This window comes from Apodemus sylvaticus, chromosome 16, assembly GCF_947179515.1.
Source record: "Apodemus sylvaticus chromosome 16, mApoSyl1.1, whole genome shotgun sequence".
Classification (NCBI taxonomy): domain Eukaryota; kingdom Metazoa; phylum Chordata; class Mammalia; order Rodentia; family Muridae; genus Apodemus; species Apodemus sylvaticus.
In genome coordinates, this window is record NC_067487.1 from 53,778,600 (window position 1) to 53,793,704 (window position 15,105).

A 15,105-nucleotide genomic window follows, 5' to 3' on the forward strand; every position below is an offset into this window, starting at 1 on the left:
TCATTTTCCCCTTCCCTTTCCACCCTCTCATACACTCTTTGCTCTGTTCCAAATTCATTACTTGTCTTCCATACATACATGTAGAGAACCCAGTTGTCTTCCATACATACATGTAGAGAACCCAGGTTCCTGCGCATGACAGGAAAGTGCGGTACTCAGTTATATCCCATCCCTTCTTTTAAAAAATGACATGGAGACTTGCTAAGTTGTCCAGGCTGGCCTAGAACTCTTGATTTTCAGAAATCTACTTGGGGGACATTTAATCCTCTTTTGAATCATAGTGGTGCACACCTTTCATTCTAGCATATTAGTGCAAGAGTCAGGCAGATGTCTTGAGTTTGAGGGCAGCCTGGTCTACATAACAAATTCTAGGCAGCTGGGGCTACGTAGAGACTGTTTCAGGCAAAACAAAATACTCTAGCACTTGTAATCATCTACCCTTTAATTTGACAGTGTCTTTCCAATTAGAGCACCCGCTTTAAACTATCTCAACTCATAACTCAAGTGTTGACAGGAAGCAACGCTTACCTTTAGGTGTTGAGGACTTGTGTTGAGAGGTTGGTGTCATTCTTTCGTAAACTGTTATAGTTATTTTCAAGACACTATCTCCTCAACTTTTAACACGTAAAATCCATACTTGTTTGGTGTGGTGTGTGTTACCACAGCATACATGGGATCAACTTACTTTGTGGAAGTTGATTCTCTGAACTATGTTGGTCCTGGAATTTGAATGCAGGTCATCACATCAGGCTTGGTGGTAGACCTCTGAGACATCTTGCTGGCCTTGCTTTTAGTCTGAGACATGGTCTCATTACATACACCAGGCTTGCCTTGAACTCAGGGTGCCAGCATAGTTAGGTACGGATGAGGGCCATCTTGCTGATTGCACACTTTTTATTGTATCCTAATAGGACAGAAAGATCAAGGTTGCTCTCTGGTGTGGGAATATGCTTGGGGGATCCATCCTGATGGTCTAATACCTACCTAACTTCTCAGCTCCAAGTATTAAAATTAGGCATTAGATTTCAGGATATGAACTAGGGAGGGTACATAGTCATTTATCACATAGCAAGATTTTCTTATCCCTCCTTTAGTTTCGAGACATTCCTGCTATATGCAAGGATTGCACTTAACTAAGTTTATTTTTCAAGTATCAATGAGTATGCATCGCTCTCTGTTCACTTCCAGTGATTTTGATAACATGTGGGAGGCTGAAGTAGGAGGATCCCAGTTGCCTCTGGCTTTCTAGGAAATGGTATTTGATCAGAATTTGGAAACTTGAGGTTTTGTGTATGTGGGCTGTCCAATTTCATTTTGCATTTACTTTTTGAAACAATAAAAGACACTTTTCTTTAGAAATGTATTGATTTAGGTAAAGTAATTGGAATTATGGGCGTTCTAAGTAATGCTGTAGCTAGTACATAGAAAAGGTAGAAGTCAGAACCTGGGTGAATAGGAGAAAGAGCTTTCCAAAGTCTGCGGGCTTTCCTCCGTTCGTTTTACTGTGTGTTTTTTTTATTATATACAATGTGTATTCAAGTGTGCTAACTTATCATTGCAGGCTTCCATGGATCTCAATAGTGCCAGCTCTGTAGTTCTCCAGGTCTTAACACAGGCCACCAGTCAGGATACTGCTGTGTTAAAGCCAGCCGAGGAGCAGTTGAAACAGTGGGAGACACAGCCAGGTTTCTACTCAGTGTTGCTGGTAAGTAGTTCTTGAAATAGTTTATTTTTTAATAAAGTGAGACATCCTTGTTTTACTAGTTCTGGAGATTTATGGAAATCTCCATAAATCTATGGAGATTTATGGATTTACTGAAACTGATACAGATAGTTGAGTGCCATTGCCACGGTCACCAGAGTAGTGTACGGATCCTGAGGGGCTTTCACAAGGGTTTTCTGATGAATCAACATTTTAGATCTTCTTCCTTATTGTAATTTAATTAAAACGTTTGTTTTTTTATTGTTTTGAGACAGAGTTTCTCTATGTAATCCTGGCTGTCCTGGAACTCACTCAGGCTGGTCTTAAATGCAAAGAAATCCACCTGCCTCTGCCTCCTGAGCGCTGGGATCAAAGGCATGCACCACCACTACTCAGCCTAATTTAAACTTTTAATAGAGGAAGTCACTTTCTTTGGCTCTATTTTTTTGGGGTTGATAAATGACTTCCTGCTTTTATTGTCTAAGCATTCATTCTGTATAAGAAACTGGACCGGATATAGTCTCAGTGTCTTTGGAGAAATGATCAGATGTGTTTCAGTTTTGCCACACCAGTGCTGCCATCAAGACACTAGGTAGTGTCTTCCCTCTGTCCCGTCTCAGTGCATTTACCTGGAGTTGCACAGCATCAGCGTGAACAGTAGGAATACCGACCAAGTTCAGTATTTTCTTTTACTAGGTTTTTTTTTTTTTTTTTAATAGTGGAGAGCAAATCTAGGGTCTAGTGCATACTAGGCAAGTACTCACCATTGACCTTATCTCCCTTGGTATCCTATATTTACTTTAAAACACTGTTTTTGGTTTTGCTGAGATAGGGTCTCACTGTGTAGCCCTGTTTTCCTGGAACTTGGTATGTAGATAGGACTGGCCATTGACACAGTATTGTTGATGCCTTGTCCCTGCCTCCTGGTAGCTAGAATAAAAAACATGTGCTCCCATGACGGGCAAAATATTGTTGATTTTTTTTCCATCTAGAAATTTAAATATTTTTATACCGAGGATCTTTTATATTTTCTGGCATTCAACTCTGTTCTCTGCCTCCACTTTCTGAATGAATATATGAATTACTAATAACTACTTAAGCTTATTTTTTCTCCTTTTTTGCTTTTGCATTTTGCTTTGAGTTAACATTGTTATATTGGTGCATTTTCATAAAGTATTTTATTTATTAGCATATATGTGTTTGGTTATTTAGAGTCTCTGGGGGAGAGGATTGAGACCCGACCTTGTTGTGTAGCAGGGGCTGACTTCAAATTCAGTGATCCTCCCGTCCAGCTCCCCAGGGTTGGGATTGCAGGTGTTTGCCTCCGTACTTAGCCTGCGTATATGGACATTTCTATAAAGTGCTGTATGCATGTCTTCTGCTGCTCCAGTAGGTTACTTTGGAGCAGTGGTTTTCAAACTTCCTGATGCTGTTTACCACACTTCCTTATGTGGTGACCCCCAATCATAAATTTTTTTTTTTCTTTTTTGGATTTTTGGTTTTTTTGAGACAGGGTTTCTCTGTGTAGCCCTGGCTGTCCTGGAACTCACTCTGTAGACCAGGCTGACCTTGAATTTAGGAATCCACCTGCCTCTGCCTCCCAAGTGCTGGGATTACAGGCGTGCGCCACCACCGCCCAGCTTCCAACCATAACATTATTTCAGTGCTACTCCATAACTGTAATTTTGCTACTATTATGAATCATAATGTATTAGAGAGTCATGCACATATGCATACATATATACATATGGACCTGGTCTTGTTATTTCCAGGCTGACTTCAACATGCAGTGTAACCAAGGACGATTTTGAGGTTCTGATTCTCCAGACTATTTCTCAAGTACTGGGTCACAAGCATGCTCCACCTTGCTCAGATTACAAGGTGGTGGAGATTGAGCCTAGAGCTTTATGTGTGGTAGGTGAGCATTGTCCCAGCTGAGTTATAGCTTTCAAACTTTAAAAAAGATAGGGTTTTACTCTCTGGGTTAGGCAGTGTGCAGTTTGCCTCCTCAAACAGGCTAGTTTTGAATGCTTCTCGCCTCAGCCTTTTGACATGGAGGATAAAACAGTTTTTGAATAGGGCATGGTAGCCCCATGATCCCAGCACTCAGGAGGCTGATGCAGTGACGCATGGATCTTAAGTTTGAGGCTCATTTGGTCTGCATAGCCAGTTAATATACTGAGACTTTCTCATACCCACCAGCAGTGTAAATAATGACATGGAGGCATCTATAGTTTAAGGTGTTGGCTTATTGTTAGGGCAGTCCCCCAACTAGCTCACCTAACTTAACCTGACTCTGGCCTATAGCCAGCCCTGTGGCTAGCTGTATACCTTTCTTGGTTCTGCTACCATCTGATTTCTTTCGCCCTTGTCTTAGAGTTTCTATTCCTGCACAAACACCATGACCAAGAAGCAAGTTGGGGAGGAAAGGGTTTATTGAGCTTACACTTCCACGTTGCTGTTCATCACTAAAGGAAGTCAGAACTGGAACTCAAGCAGGTCAAGAAGCAGGAGCTGATGCAGAGGCCATGGAGGGATGTTTCTTACTGGCTTGCTTCCCCTGGCTTGCTCAGCTTGCTTTCTTATAGAACCCAAGAATACCAGCCCAGAGATGGCACCACCCACAAGAGGCCCTTCCCCCTTGATCACTAATTGAGAAAATGCCTCACAACTGGATCTCATGGAGGCACTTCCCCAACTGAAGCTCCTTTCTCTGTGATAACTCCAGCCTGTGTCAAGTTGACACACAAAACTAGCCAGTACAGCCATCATTCTCTCTCTGCCTGGAAATTCCATCACCTATTCTTGCTCCAGATATTGGCTGTCAGCTCTTATTATAACCTTTATTATAACCAGACAGTATCGAGACAACCTCTGATCTATTTCTAGATTGCCTTTAGTCAGGTGAAGAAAGATGAATATTTACAAAATAGAAAACCCCGTGATGGGCCATAGAAATGACAATACCAGCATCCTGCCAACACTTAGTTCTCTGATGGTACAGGATTAAAAAATAAAAATATAGAGACACACCTTTACACAAGGTGAAGAAAGATTACCCCAACAAGTTAAAGTCTTTCATGGCCACATAGACTCATACCAATACTCATACTGAGGGAGATGGAGATAGAGATGGGGGTTTGCAGGGGGTAACAAAGGGAACAGGGGCACTAGGTTACTATTTTAACATTTTATTTTATTGTATTTTGGAGGTTAGTCTTACTGTGTAGTACTGGCTGGCCTGGAGCTTGTTATGTGGACCAGACTGGCCTGGAACTCACAGAGATACAGCTACCTTTGCTTCCTAAGAACTACAATTAAATACAAGCACCGCCATGCCTGTTTGGACTAAGATTTTTTAAAAATTTGTTTTATGTGAATGAGTGTTTTACCTGCATGTATGTATGTGCACCATGTGTGTGCTTGGTGCCCACAGAGACCAGAAGAAGCCATTGGGTCCTCCTGGAATTATTGACAGTTGTGAGCCATCTGATATTGGTATTAGGAGCTCTGCAAGACTAACAGGCTTTCTTCTCTATTGAGCCGTCTCCCCAGCTCCCCGGGCTAACCTTTTTAAAGCTTATTGGGCAATAGAAATTTCCTCATTGATCATGTTGTATGGTTTAACTGCATTCTTGTTTTCATAGTTTGCCACCATTGTGGAAAACAATAACTATGGATTATTGATTTGACTAACATAAATTGTTATATCACATCTTACCCTACATCACTTAAAAGTGCTGCCATGCACTTTGGTGCACACTCAGGATGGAAGCAGGTGGATTCTGTGAGTTTGCAGGCATCCTGGTCTACATAGTCACTTCCAGCCCTGGCTACACAGTGAGACCCTGTCGAATGAGCAAACAAAGTGCCATCAGATTCATTTGTAAGCATGATTGGTTTTTGTTTTTTAAATCTTATGATTGTGTGCCTGTGTATGTGTGTATGTATTGTGTGCATACAGTGCCTGTGGAGGCCAGAAGAGGTCATCAGATCCCACTGGAACTGCAGTTACAGATGGTTGTGACCCTCCATTTGTATTCTGGGGCCTGAATGCAGGTGCTCTGGAAGAACGGCATGTATTCTTTTTTTTTTTTTTTATTCGATCTATTTTTAATTGACATTTCAAATGATTTCCCCTTTTCTAGCCCCCCACTCCCCGAAAGTCCCGCAAGCCCCCTTCTCTCCCCCTGTCCTCCCACCCATCCCTTCCCACTTCCCTGTTCTGGTTTTGCCGAATAGTGCTTCACTGAGTCTTTCCAGAACAGGGGGCCACTCCTCCGTTCTTCTTGTACTTCATTTGATGTGTGGATTATGTTTTGGGTATTCCAGTTTTCTAGGTTAATATCCACTTATTAGTGAGTGCATACCAAGATTCACCTTTTGAGTCTGGGTTACCTCACTTAGTATGATGTTCTCTAGCTCCATCCATTTGCCTAAGAATTTCATGAATTCATTGTTTCTAATGGCTGCATAGTACTCCATTGTGTAGATATACCACATTTTTTGCATCCACTCTTCTGTTGAGGGATACCTGGGTTCTTTCCAGCATCTGGCAATTATAAATAGGGCTGCTATGAACATGGTAGAGCATGTATCCTTATTACATGGTGGGGAATCCTCTGGGTATATGCCCAGGAGTGGTATAGCAGGATCTTCTGGAAGTGAGGTGCCCAGTTTTTGGAGGAACCGCCAGACTGATTTCCAGGGTGGTTGTACCAATTTGCAACCCCACCAGCAGTGGAGGAGTGTTCCTCTTTCTCCACACCCTCTCCAACACCTGCTGTCTCCTGAATTTTTAATCTTAGCCATTCTGACTGGTGTAAGGTGAAATTTCAGGGTTGTTTTGATTTGCATTTCCCTAATGACTAATGAAGTTGAGCATTTTTTTAAGATGCTTCTCCGCCATCCGAAGTTCTTCAGGTGAGAATTCTTTGTTTAACTCTGTACCCCATTTTTTAATAGGGTTGTTTGGTTTTCTGGAGTCTAACTTCTTGAGTTCTTTATATATATGTATTCTTAATACTGACCATTTCTCTAGCCCCATGAGCATGATTGGGTTGGTAAGTAGTCTTGTTATTGTGAAATAGGTTATTGTTATTTAGTTACCTTTCCTATTTCGTAAAACACTCCAGCAAAACCAGTTTATGGAAGGACAAGTTTATTGAGGTTCATTCACAGTTCAAGAATCCATCTCGTCATGGTTGGGAAGGAGTGGTAGCAGGAGCTTGAAGCCACTGGCCACACTGAATCCATGCTCAGGAAGCTGCATGCAGTGAATGAGTATGCTGAGCTAAGTTGGTCCTGTTTCTGTGGTCCAGGATATTGCCCCAGCAACAGTGCCCCTGTTTTTAGAGTAGGTCTTCTCAGTTTAGTTAACAGAATCAATATACTGTTACTTCCAATTTTTTTTACCAAGGAAATTTTCCAACATATGTGAAAGAAGAGTGTAATGAGTCTTTACGTATTTATCTGTTGGTTAAACTTTGTGAAATGCTATTGAATAGGCATGCTATCTTCTGTTTATCACAGGCTCTCACTGTTTACCTCAGGCTGACCTGGACCTTGAGATGTACCTGCCTGAGCACTCCAAGTGCTGGGGTTACGTAACACCTGGCTGAGTAGGCCTTTCTTAGTGTGCATTTTAGAAGTATATATTTTAAGACAATATCAATATGATATATGTAGTGATGAAATTCAAACAAAATTAATAAAAAATCTGGGCCAAGGTTGTAGGTCAATTGCTAGAGTACTGGCCTAACATGTATGAAGCCCTGGCTTCAGTCCTTGATATCTCATGAGCTGAGTATAGTGGTATGAACCTGTTATTCCAGCAGCTGGAGGCGGAGGCGTGGAGTTCAAGGGCATTATTGGCTGTGTAGAGTGTATATTGGCCAGGCTGAGATACTCCATATGGGGCTACGTGGTGAAGTGTTTGCCTCACAGATATGAGCACTCCAGTTTGATCCTCAGAACTCGACGTACAAATGATAGGTGCAGTGGAGCCAGAGACAGAATGGTCCAGAACTCACAGCATGCCAGTCTAACCTCACTGGTGATCGGTAGGCCCTGTGCAATCCTGACTGGTGTTTCTGAGATGGCACCTGGGGTGGTTTTCTGGCTTCCATCTGAAGCCATCCACACAGGGAACATGTACACACATGCAATAGTACAGACCCACAAAAAGGAAAGCAGACAAGTCCATGCTTTATTTTGGTATGTTAATTGTATTTTTAAATTATTGCATGTTTATTCTAATGCAATTTTTTTCTTCACAGAATATTTTTACCAATCACACCCTTGATATAAATGTAAGGTGGCTTGCTGTGCTGTATTTTAAACATGGGATTGATCGTTACTGGAGACGTGTAGCACCTCAGTAAGTTCTCTCGGCCTCAAGAGTAATCCATTCCGAATGAAAGAGTGTATGCACAGGACTGTGTCAAGTGTGTATTTGCACAAGTGCTAAAATTGGGACAGCAGAGAAGTGAGCATTGTGTAAGGATGACATGGAGATGTGCAAAGCATTTGATGTGTAAAAGAAAACAAGTGTGTTAACTACTGATGAAGTGTGTTTGCATAGTTCAACAGCCACATCATTGGTTTTCCACCTGGGTTTGGGTCTTCCCAGGCATGTGTCCTCGGTGTGGGTCTGCCTGCCTGACTCAGTGCTCAGTCTCTGAGGATCAAGCTGAGTGGCAGAATCCTCAGAAGGAAGTAAAATGTTTTGAGTTTTGAAAAGGAAATGCCATGTTATGTCCGCATTCAATGAATCTTACTTTCTGTGTCTTACATTTTCTCTGGGAAGAGTGGATGGATATGATACTTCTACAGTTTGGTTAGATTAAGCTTTAACTGTAATGTAAGGGTAAAGTGAGAAGATTCATTTTAAGAATTAACACATAATGTAGTTTATGGGCTGGTGGTGCAGACGAGTCTGTAATTTTGGTAGAAAATGGATTTTACGGAATAAATAACATGAGCTGTGCTCTCCAGTAGGTGGCACTAAAACTCTATAGGTTTTCATTTCGATGAGTAATCTAGATTGTTTTATCCTGAGTATTTTAAAGTGCCCGTAAAGCCTACCCTTGGACAGTATCAGAAAGTCCTGGAGTATTTTTAGGTCAGCTTTCGTATGAAGCTAACCCTTTTTATTTCAGGAGTAGTTGATGGTTTGGATGAGAAGTGAAGCAGTTAATGATGAGAAATGGTATGCTTGTTTGTTTGCATTTTGGGACAGGGTTTTGCTGTATATCTGTGGCTAGCCTAGAACTTGCTGCATAGACAAGGCTGGCCTGGAACTTAGAGGTAAGCCCTTGCTTGTGCCTCTTGAATTCTTAGATTACAGGAACATGCCACTTTGCTTGGCTAGTCTAGATTTAAACAGTTAAGGAAGGAGTCATAGTATTGAATAGTCACGCTGTCTTCTAGTGTATTGAGATAAAAGTGGTTCTGAAGATGATTGCACCTACAAAGGTGGCAAAGTTGGCAGGTTAGGCAGATTTGAAGCACTGAAAAGTTTGCTTTTGCTTTGATAGTACTTATTCTGACTGTTATTTTCATAGGATGAGAATCAACTAACTTATCTAATAATCTAAATATCTAAAACCCAAGATGTTCCATGACTTTAGTTCAGTTGCAAAAACCTAGAAATATAGTCTTGTTTTGATTTCATTCATTCTATTCACTGATTGGTTGATTGGCAAGAGGTGAATTCTGACATTTTTTTCCCCTGAGCCATACCCTAGCCCTTATTAGCATTTTAAACAGGGCATGGCGGTTCAAGCCTGTAATGTCAACTTTTTTTTTCTTTTTATTGAATATAATCTTCATTTTTTTGTTGTTGTTTGTTTTTGGATTTTTTTTTTTTGGTTCTCCCCCCCCCCCCACCCCCAGACAGGATTTCTCTGTATATCCCTGGCTGTCCTGGAACTCACTTTGTAGACCAGGCTGGCCTCGAACTCAGAAATCTGCTTGCCTCTGCCTCCCAGAGTGCTGGGTTTACAGGTGTGTGCCACCACCGCCCGGCTATAATCTTCATTTACATTTCAAATGGCAAAACCTTTTCTGGTTTCCCCCTTCCCAAAAGCCCCCTACCCCTCCTCCCACCCCCTGCCTCCAAGTATATGCCCCTCCACCTGACCCACTCCCACTTGCCCCCCCCCCAATCCAATTTCCCTTTGTTGGGGCATCTATTGAGCCTTCACAGGATCAAGGACCTCTCCTCGCACTGATGACCGACAAGGCATTACTCTGCCACACTTTTGGCTGGAACCATATGTACCCCTTGGTTGATGGTTTCCGTGGGAGTCCTTGGGCCTCTGGGTGGCTGACATCCTTGTTCTTTCCATGGGGCTGTAAACCCCTTCAGCTCCTCCAACTGAGTCGAACCACCCTCCAACTCCTCGCACGCTCCACCAATGATTGGCTGCTAGCATCTGTATGTGTAAGGCTCTGGCAGGGCCCCTCCGGAGACAACCATGGCATGATCCTTTTGGTATGCACTTCTTATCATCCATAATAGTGTCTGGGGTTTGGTGACTGTTTATAGGATGAATAAGCTGAGGCAGGAGGATTGTTGTGAGTTTGAGGCCAACCTTGGTTACAGTGAGGTCTGGGTCAGTCTGGTCTGCAGAGTGAGACCCTGTCTCAGGTCAAATAGAACGTTTTAAATTTTGCTTGAATTTTATTTTATTTTATTTTTTTTATAAGAAAGCTATTTAGTATACCACAAAGAGCATAGCAGGCATGGAAATAACAGGATTGCCAACTGGAATCGCTTTTCAGACCTATAGCTATAGGTTAATCAGCAACATTTTTCCAATTTTTAAACATAAAGATTTTTAGTAATTTTTTTATTATTGATTTTTAAAAAAATATTTTCTCATTTTACCAAAATACTATAAGATGGATAATGACTTACCAGCATTTGAAAACTGTGTTTTGCAGTTGGGGATTGTAGTGTTTGTGTATGTCAGTTATCTAAGATCTGTAAATTATACTGCTTAAGACTTCTGTATCTGTTGACTTTTTTCCACATTTTCTGAAAAGTTTGCCAAACTCCAAATATCATGTATTTTCCTACTTTTTTTCTGTAGACTTTGCTTTCTGTATATTGAGGTTGCCATAGGCTCATAGGTATTCAAGGTTATAGTAGTCAGGTATTGTGAGATTTCCTTCTTTAGCGTTATTCAAGGTTATAGAAGGCAGGTATTATGAGAATTTCCTTCTTTAGCGTTAGTGACGAGTTTGGACTTAAAGTCTAGTTTGTCTGATATAGAGTCCCAGCAGCTACATTATGGTTAGTATGTGCGTCTTATTTCTGTGGTTTATGTTGGTGTTACATCTTTTTCATTATTACTTTGTTTCATTTACAGTTATTTTTAAAAAGTAGCAAATAGCTGTTTTTTATTTTAAAATGTGTGTGTGTGTGAATGTGTGTGAATGTGTGTAAGTGTGTGCAGGTGCCTGGGAAGGCCTGGAATCCACTGGAGCTAGAGTCACAGGCTATGGGAGCTACCTGAAGTGTGCTGAGAGCCAAACTCCTGCCCTCCACAAGTGCCGCACATATTCTTAATCACTGTAACATCTCTGAGGCCTGTGAGTTTTGCTTTTATTCAGCGTGGCACATGTTTCTATTTTGGTATCATGCCCATTACATTTAATGAAGTACTGAATGGTCATTCTCTTTTAGAGATAGTGCTGCATGTTGGTGTTGTGTACACAGATGCCTGTTAGAACTTTAAATCTATTTTCTTTTACTTTTTTAGTATTTATTTATTTATTTATTTATTTATTTATTTATTTATTTATTTATTTATGACAGGGTCTTAGTATGTAGCACTGGTGGTCCTGAAACTTACTAGATCAGATTGGCCAGATTTACCTGTCTGTCCATTGAGTGCTGGGATTAAAGGTGTGAGCCACCATACATGGCTTTGGTTTTGTTTTTAAAGATGGTCTTTTATAGCCACACTGTGTATCTGAGACTGGCCATGCAATTCTGCTCCTTTGCCTCCACCTCTCAAGAGCTAGGATTACACTTTTTCTACTGCACACTCAGCCTTGGCACTCACTGTTTTCTGTTTTGTCTCCAGTCTTCATTTCCCACTTATCCTTGAGTCTGACTTGAGATTAGTCAATGATTTAAAAAAAAATATTAGTTTACTTGTTCTCTTTGAAAGCTTGTTTAGCACCAGTTTACAGTCAGGTGATACCATTGCACCTGTCATGTGTTAGAGCAGAGCATGCCATGTGCTAGCACACTGCTTGTTACCTAACGTAAGAACCTCACAATAATGCTCAACTCTGGAATATTGTTATGGGTACATATTTTCCACTAACTCATTCACTTACTCTCTCTCTCTCTCTCTCTCTCTCTCTCTCAATCATCTCTTTTGTGTGTGTGTGTGTGTGTGTGTGTCTGGGTGAGCACATTCCATGGCACATATATGGAAGTCAGATGACAACTTGGAGTTGGTTCTCTTCCACAATGTGCATTTCAGGGATTGAGCTTAGGCTGACGTGGTTAGACAGGCAGACAGACAGACATCGTGTCTATTTATTAATTATGGCAAGGCCTCTGGTGTAAGCCTTATCATGCTTTAATCTGCATATTTCCAGTGACTTACTGTTCTTCATTTTAGGATTTCTCTTTGATACTTAAAAAAACAGATTCTGATTGTTCAGTGAAATTCTCCATCTCGTATATGCTTAAAAAACAGTTACTTTTGAGTATGGTTTTGGTGGCTATAATGCCTGCTTGTGTTTTGAATTTAGTCATGTTTTGTTTAGTTTTTGGGGCATGCATAATAAGTTTTGATTGGATGCTAACATGGTATAATGAAGTTGAAGGGGCTATAATTTCTGTTATCTTTCATGAGAAAGAATTTAGGTAAGCAGACAGAATATGACCTTAACCATGATGTACCTAAGGTTGTTTTTGTTTTGTTTTTTTGATTTACTGTTTGCCTCAAGTTAGAGCCTTCCTGGGGTTTTAACTGTAAGCTTTGAGTGTTTGTCTGCTGAGATACTGCTTTCTGGCCACCTTAAGTTCTTTGCCTCGCTAGTGCTGCGAGGTCTGTTGAGCCCTCTTTAGCACCGTATGCTGCTTTCAGCTGTTTTTTTTTCCTGGCTGGGTACCAAAGGAAAGATATATTGGCTCATCACAGTGCAGTCTTTTCTTGCTGAGACCAAGTTCCTCTGCCCTGACTGCCTCTTTTGCTTTGGGGTTGTAAGTTTCTTTAGGCTGCTATGCCACAAACTGAATGTTTACAGATAACCTAGGTTTATTTCTTACAGATTATGTAGGTAGAAATCCAAAAGCAAAAAGTTTGTGCCCTTTGAGGGCCCATAGGATTAGTCTTTGATAGTGTCCTGAAGGTGAGCATGGCCATACTGCCTTGTTACTCTGGATTTACCTTATTTTCTGTAGATTACTGTATTGTACTGTCTGTTTATTCATTTGTGAAGGAGCTTTAAGCTTCTCATTTGATGTGTGCTAGCATTTAAGTGATGGCAATGATTCTGTTTAAAGCTAAGCAGATTTAAAGGTCTTTAAAGGTGTTTTATTGTTAGAATTCATAGCAGTTCTTGATTCGCTTGCTACTGGGTGGCATTCTCCTGCATAATAATTTCACTTTTTTACAGTGCTCTCTCAGAAGAGGAGAAGTCAACATTGCGTGCAGGGCTCATCACCAACTTTAATGAACCAATAAACCAGGTCAGTGACAAAAGTAAAAAAAATGAAATCTGAGTGGAGAGTTTGAGGCCAGTCTGAGTTACATGTTAGGTCCCGTTTCCTGCCCCTACCAACAAAAATCCAAGAAAGACTTTAAAAAAAAAAAAGAAGAGTCAAACTGATGTGTAATTAGAAAGAAATTTTGATATGTTCAACATAGTTAATTCCTGAGGAGTAATTTCAGACATGACTGTATTATTTATCCTTTGCCTTGATTTCAGTTATTCCTCATGATTTCTCTTTTTTTCTCTTTAGATTGCAACACAAATTGCAGTGCTGATTGCAAAAGTTGCTCGGTTAGACTGTCCTAGACAGTGGCCCGAGCTCATCCCCACTCTTGTAGAGTCTGTTAAAGTCCAAGACGATCTTCGACAGCACAGGGCTCTGCTTACCTTCTATCATGTTACCAAGACATTGGCGTCGAAACGCCTAGCTGCTGACAGAAAGCTATTTTATGATGTAAGTATTTAACATAATTCCATTTGATTATGAAAATAATCATACTTGTATAAAAAATGGCTATCTTTTTTCTTGTATTAATATTTTTGGAAAGATTTTGAAATCTCTGTAATCTAAACTGCAGTGATATGTATGGAAAGCTCACTTAGGTGTCAGTGAGTATGCTTGTGTTAGGAAACACTTTGAAAGCAAAGAAATTGGTTTGAGATTGTCAGTGTAGCTGAGATGTGATAACAGATCTCTTCAGGAAAGCTGTGGGAAGGGATGATTAGCAGGTTCAGTACTGAAATTAGGAAGTAGATTGGCATGCTTACATAGTTAATGGGTGTAAAATAGAGATACAACTGAAAGACTGTGCTGGCTACCTTTGTCCTAGTGATGATGCTCCACAGAGACAGCTTGTGGGAGAGTTTATTTTGGCTCCTGGTTTCAGTCCGCCATGGCAGGGAAGGCAGAGTTGATGTTAGCAGGCATATGTGGTAGATGCACTTCAAATCTTGGTGGATCAGGAAGGTGAGTGCTCAGACTAGTCTTCACCCTACTTTTGCTAGTGTGGCCACGCCCTAATTCCAAAGCATTACAAAACAGTACCACCAGATATAGTCAAGTTTTTAATCTTAATTTTAAATTTAAGTATTTTTTATGTGCATTGGTGTTTTGCCTGTATGTATGTTTATGTGAAGATTTTACACCTGGAAGTGGAGTTACAGGCAGTTGTAAGCTACTCTGTGGGTGGTAGGAACTGAACCTGAGTCCTCTGGAAGATCAGTCAGTGCTTGTCGCTGCTGAGCCATCTCTCTAGCCCCCCAGTTTTTAATTTTTGTTTTAAGGCAGGGTTTCTTATGGTCCAGGCTGGCCTCAAGCTTGCTATGCAGCTGAGGAAGACTGAAGTACCGATCTTCATGCCCCATCTCCAAGTGTCGGGGTTCCCTTGCACACCCAGCTAGTTTAGAACATTGACAGACCTGAGCCCATGCAGCACATTTCTGTCCGTACTGTTTCAGGGATGGCAGTCTCTTACCAGGTAGTACTTTCTCTACTTTTCTTGGTATGGTTTTAGATCTTGCTATTTTTGAAATTAGCAATTTCATATTGCTTCTGGTGACATTTTGGACCATACCATGTAATACTGCTGAATTTGAAGGTGTTTGTTTTGGTGTTCTTGCTCACGTTTGGTAGTTATGAAAAACACGCATAATTAGAA

At 40.9% G+C, this 15,105-nt stretch overlaps 1 protein-coding gene across 3 annotated transcripts in view; it reads left to right on the plus strand.

Annotated features, from left to right (window-relative positions):
• Window positions 1–15,105, plus strand: part of Ipo11 (importin 11) — a 152,190-nt gene that overhangs the window by 8,855 nt on the left and 128,230 nt on the right. For all 3 annotated transcript variants that reach the window (XM_052159462.1, XM_052159463.1, XM_052159464.1), the window contains 4 exons: window positions 1,562–1,705; window positions 7,981–8,081; window positions 13,352–13,424; window positions 13,698–13,901. In XM_052159462.1, the coding sequence (XP_052015422.1) occupies window positions 1,562–1,705; window positions 7,981–8,081; window positions 13,352–13,424; window positions 13,698–13,901 (522 nt within the window). The remainder of the gene's footprint in view (window positions 1–1,561; window positions 1,706–7,980; window positions 8,082–13,351; window positions 13,425–13,697; window positions 13,902–15,105) is intronic.